General features: G+C 40.2%; 1 protein-coding gene across 1 annotated transcript; it reads right to left on the bottom strand.

Moving 5' to 3' along the window:
* Positions 1 to 1,541: 1,541 nt before the first annotated feature.
* Positions 1,542 to 6,595, bottom strand: LOC115641317 (E3 ubiquitin-protein ligase TRIM39-like). Its single transcript, XM_030544364.1, has 3 exons — positions 6,571 to 6,595; positions 5,695 to 5,721; positions 1,542 to 3,583 (listed from the first exon to the last, which is right to left on the bottom strand). Exons 1-3 carry the CDS (start codon positions 6,593 to 6,595, stop codon positions 3,042 to 3,044), a joined length of 594 nt encoding a protein of 197 aa, XP_030400224.1. The 3' UTR covers positions 1,542 to 3,041.
* Between the last annotated feature and the right edge of the window lie 373 nt (positions 6,596 to 6,968).

A 6,968-nucleotide genomic window follows, 5' to 3' on the forward strand; every position in this document is an offset into this window, starting at 1 on the left:
AGAGATTGTCCTGGGCCATTACATGTATAATTGTGCCTGGGTGAATAATGACCAAAAATCATAAATAATGCATTTGAAAATTAATGGAAAAATAAGCAAGCTATTCACTTGACAAATGCTCAAATAGTGAAGAAAAAGAAACCTCTCACATTTTTAGAAATATTTTATTAAAAGAAAAATGTAAACATTTGTCAAATAATCTTGTTCAAACAAACAGAGGAAGGTTAGTTTTGGGTCAAGGTGCTGAAATTTGTCTAAAGAGATGTGAGTTCAGTTCTCAGCTCCATCCCAGACTCCTTAGGCAACTTCCTTAGTTCCCAGTCAATCAGAGCAGGTAAGCACATGGTTAACTTTTAGTTTGTAAATAGTGTCACTGAGGACACTTGTCTATTTAAGCATATGCCTGAGAGCTTTGTTGGATCAGGGCTTAAAGGTCTTTGGACCTTGGTTCCTCTACTGTAAAATAGTAAAAAGGTATATGTCCTTCCACCCATTTCCTGTCTTGTCTAATTAGATTGCAATCTCTTGTTTGGGCAGGGGCTGTCTCTTACTATGTGTATTTACAGTACATAGCATGACAGAGCTTTAATTTTTCTTAAGGTTTCTAGGCACTACAGAACTATAAATACACTAACAAAAGAACTTCATTAACACAGAATGAAGGTGAGCCATAAGAGCAGGTAAGCACATGGTTAACTTTTAGTACGTAAATAGTCCTTTCAGAAAGTCAAGATCTGCAAAGTTCAAACCTTGTTCAGGTCTCAGCTCCATCAGAGATTCCTGAGGCAAGTCACATAGGGCCCAATCAACCAGACCGCCTAAGCACAGCTTAACTTTGTCATGTGCCCATTTCCCTAAGTGATGTGCACTGTCTGCAAAGGAAGAGCATGTGTGTATGATATGAGCCATCATTCAATGAGGGTGGAGTGAAGATTGCCTTGGCATCACACAGTCAAATCCCTGAAACTGAAACCTCTGAAAACCAGGAAATACAGAGTTCAGGGAGCGCACACCATTAGAAAGCTTGTTTCTTTTCCAGGGGACTGTATCTTAGGAATCCCTAAGTTAAAGGACACTAAATTTGGCTCACTAATTCTCCCTCATATCCCCACCAGGCAAATCAAATTTCAAGGCAACCTGAGTAACTGTGGATTTTACAGCACTTACAATAGTCAATTTTTAAATATGAAGCAGGTTTTAAACTTAACTAAAGCAGACCTGGAGGTCCACTATAATAAATATTAATAACACAACAACAACAATTCAGCCAGCTGTGTACATGACCATAGACTGCTAGCTCATCTGCTGTATAATATTTTAGTGTTTCCGTTAAAAATTGGATCATACATGAATTTACACGTGTAGTTCTTTGCGTGATATTCTGTAATAATAGTTAAGGCTACGATTTAGTCATGGACATTTTTTAGTAAAAGTCATGGATATGTCACGGGCAATAAATAAATATTCAGGGAAGCCATGACCTGTCCCTGACTTTTATTATAAATATCCATGACAAAATGGAGAGCACCCTGACCTGCTGTGGCTGGGAGCTGCAGCCCTTGCTCTGGCCCCATGGCTGGGAGCTGAGAGCTGGGAGGTACCGCTGCCCATAGTGGCTGGGGAGCTGCAGGGGATCCCCCACCACTTGGGGATGAGCCGCTCTGGGGGATTCCCCCACTGGCAGCAGCAGCTGAAGAGCTGCTGGAGACCACCTGCCACTCGAGGGGAGTGGGGACCTGATGGGGATCCCCCCACCACCTGCTGGTAGTGAGGAGCTCCAGGGGATTCCCCTGCCAGTAGCGGTCGCTGAGGAGCTGTCAGAGATCCCCTGCTGCCCACAACAGCTGGGAAGCTGTGGGCCCCCTACATTCCTGGTGGCAGGGGTACCCAGCAGCTCCCAGCCACCATGGGTGGTGGGGGTACCCTGCAGCTCCAAGCTGCTGCGGCCTGAAGTCATGGAGGCCTGTGGAAGTCATGGATTCTGTGACTTCCACAATCTCCATGACCAAATGATAGCCTTAATAATAGCATTTAGATTCAGAGAAGCTAATAATGGGGAAGGGACAGGGACAAAAAGGCTGCATGGTTCATTATGGTGAGTGCAGTAGCATGAATATACCCCTGGTTTTCTCTCTACTGTGGTATTAAAAACATTCAGTGGATCGGGAGGGGTTCCATTTTTAGTTATTGCTTCAGTATTGGGCCAGGGAGTAAGTTTAGGTCCCACTGTGATTAGAATCAGACCTAGACTGTTTTGTTACATTAAAGATTTTTATATCAAAATATTTGTTTGGGGAGCAAGGATGAGGGAGCCTGAAAACATTTTCAATCGGTGAGACAAACAGAAAAAAAAGAAACAGTCAATGGGAGTTAAAAGTCAACATCATCTTTCCCAGACTGAGCACCAGTGAACAGGAGAGGACAAACAGTCTGCCCAAGCAAGCTGACCACACCCCAGCACAGTTGCCAGAACAGCCAATCATGGAGGCCTGCACCCACAGTTGGGACCAATCAGGAAAACAAGTCCAATGATAAAAGAAGGAGAACAGAGAGAGATGAGAAGGCTGAACAGCCTGGGATAGTGGAGGGGCACCAGAACCTGTGCCAGGCTGCCTCTAAGAAACTGACAGGGAGACAAAGGAAAACTGGAGCTTAAGGGCTGCTTGACTCATTTTATATTAACTTGATGGACTGGGATAATTTGATATGAACAGGGCCAACTCTACCATTTTTGCCACCCAAAGGCAGCCAGACTGTGCCACCCCAAGAATGGACAGAATGCCGCCTATTAACATGAGCCACCCCAGGCATGTGCTTCCTCCGCTGGTGCCTGGAGCTGGCCCTGGAGATGAATAGAGAGAGACCAGTTAGGATAAAACTGGGACCTAGCCTAGAGAGAATTCCCCAAGAGCAGTTGGCACCATCTGAGAGAATACAGAAAGTGTCAAGGTAGATCAAAGAGGTAAGTGAAGAGTAGTCAGCCCTCAAATGTTACTGTTTGATTGCTGGGTTTAGATTTCACTCAACTTGTCTTAGAGAATCTACTGTTTTTCAAAACCAAAGATTTTCAGTGGCTCAGTGTCTCTTGTAACAGCAGAGCCTGTAGAGAAGAAGAAATAAAGTTTCTCTTCAAAGTTATCAGTAAAAGTGTAAAAAACAAATTTGCCGTCAACATTGTAAAATGACAACTTTCCTGCTGACATGTCCAGGAACATCCCAATCTTACTTGGTTTTCCACTCACTGTTAAACGGGTCCAGGGATCTGTGCAAGCCCAATAATCTTTCCCATCTGTTAACCCTATGACCCAGTAGCCATTCTTTGGGGACAGAGTGATCTTCCCTTTTCTAGACACATCTTCACGGGCCACCCCCAATTCCCAGTTACTTTTCTTCCCAATGTCCACTTCCCAGTAATGTTTTCCAGATGCAAAACCTTCAGATGCCAGCACAAACATCTGGGAGTCAAATCTCTTCTCATTGTTTGGCACATTTCTAACAGCTCCCGTGTCCCTCACACACTTCCCTCCTTCAGAAACTTCAAGTCTAGGATGAGCTGTGTCAGGGTCCAGAGTGACATCAGCTTCTGGAAAAAAAGGAAAAAGTCTTCACCGTACAAGCCTCTAAACTCTCGAAGCCTCCAAAACAGAATATGATTCTGTCTGTGCACTGTCTAGAAAGAGGGAGGGATCCTTTTTATTTAAAAGAAGAAATGTTAACATGCAATATTTACTCTGCATCTACAAACTCTCAGATGAGCTACTTCTGGTTATTAAGGATTACAAACACTGATTTTCTTTAGAAGAAAAAGAAGACAAACATAAAATAAAAGACCTTTAAAGTTAAAGTATATCATATAGAGTTTTTTTTTTCAAATATAAATTCTAAAACACCCTTTTCTCATTTCTGAACTAATTTTGCCATTTGTGGGTTATTTTCTTCCATTCGTTTTAAAATGGCTTGCAAAGGATTTTTTTTTTAACCACACATTTTTGGACTTTGCATTTCCCCCCATTCTTTTTCATGATATAGACATTGGTGTGAAAGGCTTTGTGTCTTTTCTAAAGTGGAGTTGCACCTGCTTTAAGACGATTCAAATCAAAGCCATTTAAAACACTGATTTTAATCATGATTTAAACCAGCAAGCAGGTAACCTTTATTTAAATTTTTGCTTTTAATCTTGTTTTGCATTTGAACTTTTTCTTTTCCTAAAGAAAGATTGATTCTCCTTTTTTAGTAACCATTAAAACATCTTGATTTCACTCTAACTATAGCCTTTACACAAAATTTGGTATTTCTTTTTGCTAACCAAGAGGATGAACACTATGTCTATATACTTTTATTTGAGCAATTACATAGCGTAACAAACATCTTTTCAGATACTTCAATTTTTTCTAAATGTTTGGAAATAATGAATGAAGCATTTCTTATTTACTAGATTATTATATTATTATTCAGGATTTGTAATGACCTCTGTTTGGATGGAAATTAGAATTCAATTAAAAATGCACAAAAATAGCACTGTAAAAATGTTTTTTGATTAGTTAAATATAAAGTACCTTAAGCCCCAGATGCATAAGAAAAAATATTTATCAAAACATATTTTGTTTTTAAAACTAACTTATTATTAAAAAAAAGAAAATATTATATCCTGATTGTGACTAGGGATCTTGCAAGCAATGATAATACAAATAACACTAATAATTAATAAGAAGGATTAGTTAGTGATTGATTTTGATCTTCAAGGCCCAGCTTTTTAAAGGTATTTAGGTATTCCTGTGCTCAGAATACCAAATTGATTAGGAACTGAAGTATCATTTTCATAAGTGATATGACTATCAATGGGATATAGCCAGTGACTTTCACCAGTTTGGTGGTTTGACTCTTTAAAACTTCAGACAGAAACATGTACGGCTTCATAAGTTTTTATTGAATTTAAATTATTTTAATTTAGGCCTTTATATAGGTTGGCATAATTTCAAATTTAATTTTAAATAGACTTTTTTTTAAAAAAGGAAAAAATGAATTTTAATTAAACAATCCAATTTAATGTTTTTAAAAAAATCTGATTTAAATAAAAACAATCACCAGTTTTTATTCACAACACACAGGAAATTTAAGTTGATCCCAGGGTCAACATGCTATAAAATGTGATGTAACTATAGATGTAATGTTAAAACAATTTAATTAAACGAGTGCAACTCTGTATGTTGATACTTCTACATCAGTTTAAACCTAAATTATATCAGTTTAGCTTGCACAGATGCAATTTCTGGGTTTAAAGAAGCTCTCTGCCATGATTAATACATGTTGAGAATCTTGTTATTTTACAGATAACCCCGTTTATTTTAACCTTTTGTGTATTTCAGTATTCAGCCATCTACAGTATTTGTTTCACTAGCTCTCCATTTTATATAAGGGCTGAATTTGGCTGATTAATTCTGTTCCATTGAGGTAAACAATTAACATTTTTATCCTAATTTTTGAAAGCTTGGCCAAAGTTTGGAGTTACTTCTCAGTTCTTCCAGTTACCACCAATATTTCAATAGTAAGATAATTTGATGAGTAAGAACCCTGTCCTAAACACCGATGATTAAGAGTTAGCTCCTTGTTATAGCTTTGTAATTAGCATTTGTTTGGGAGCAAGAGTTTTCCCAGCTATTTATTTTCACTATGTTTTTTCTTTTTCATTCTCACCTTTGTGGAAATAGTTCTTCAATAATTCTGTAAATAAAAGCACAAAGGAAACATTATTGAATGTGCTATAGCACAAAATGGTTCATTTTGGATTCTGCATTCCTGTAAGAGAGGCAGAACCTTTGTTATGCTCAGACAAAGTTTCCAAGCAGGTGATTCACATTTAGCTGCCTAACTCCTGGGATCCAAGGGTTATCTCTACACTGCAATTAGACACCCACAGCTGGCCTGTGCTCTCTGACTCAGGTTTGGGTTAAGGGGCTTTTTAATTGTGTTGTTGACATTTAGGCTTAGGCTGCAGCCCGAAGTCTGGGACTCTCCCACCTCACAGGACCTTAGAGCCCAGCCTGAGCCCGAATGTTTACACCATATTTAAAGAGCCTCTTAGCCCAAGTTAGTGGGCACAGGCCAGCTGTGGATGTCTAACTGCAGTGTAGACATGTCCTTTGTGTGCAGAATGTCATATGACAGTGACGGAGCTCAGTACTATCTCCAGGCTGCCCTCGCCAGACTCCAGCAAGTCTCCATGCCTACTAGTCAGACTCCAGACCCAGAGAGAAATCCTAGAGGCTCCGTCCTTCAAAGAGACCTCAGACTTCTAGGAACATTCTGCCTCACAATTCAGATGACTGAAGAGACCCTCGTCAGATTCCTATCCCTTAGCCAACCCTCAGACACCTGTCCTCCTGCTAGACCCCAACCACCAGTTCCTTAGCAGATAGTCCTCAGACAGACCTCTGCACCTCTCCCAGATAACACACACTTACCAATGCTAGCACTCCCATAAATCCAGCACCCACCCAAACCCAACAGCATCCGGCATGCCAACCCAAGAAATATGCACGAATCCCAGGCACCCTAACTGCATCCAGTTACCTGCTAGGAAGTAGCCAGATACCATTCAATATCTACCAACCTAAGGAACACACCATTAATGGACTATCCTCCATGCACTTATCTAGTTCTTTCCTGAACCATGTTAGAATATACATATTCCGGCCTGCCTGTAAAGGCCTATACTTTAAGAATGTAAGTGTATTTTTATCACTTAGCTAGTTACAGGGGTATGAAAACAAAGAGTCAAAATCTCAGACCCGCCTTTGTATGGGCCATCTCTCACTAGGATGGTCTGAGGGCTTGTTCTTAGGCTAAGGCCTTTGGCTAAGCAGCAGGGGCAGCCATAAGCTGGGAAGTGTATGGTCACTCCCTCGCATTCCAAACCAGTCACATTGAAATAAGGTGCTATTGGGCTGATAGTGCCCATCACCACCAGA

Source organism: Gopherus evgoodei, unplaced genomic scaffold (genome assembly GCF_007399415.2).
Source record: "Gopherus evgoodei ecotype Sinaloan lineage unplaced genomic scaffold, rGopEvg1_v1.p scaffold_34_arrow_ctg1, whole genome shotgun sequence".
Lineage (NCBI taxonomy): Eukaryota > Metazoa > Chordata > Testudines > Testudinidae > Gopherus > Gopherus evgoodei.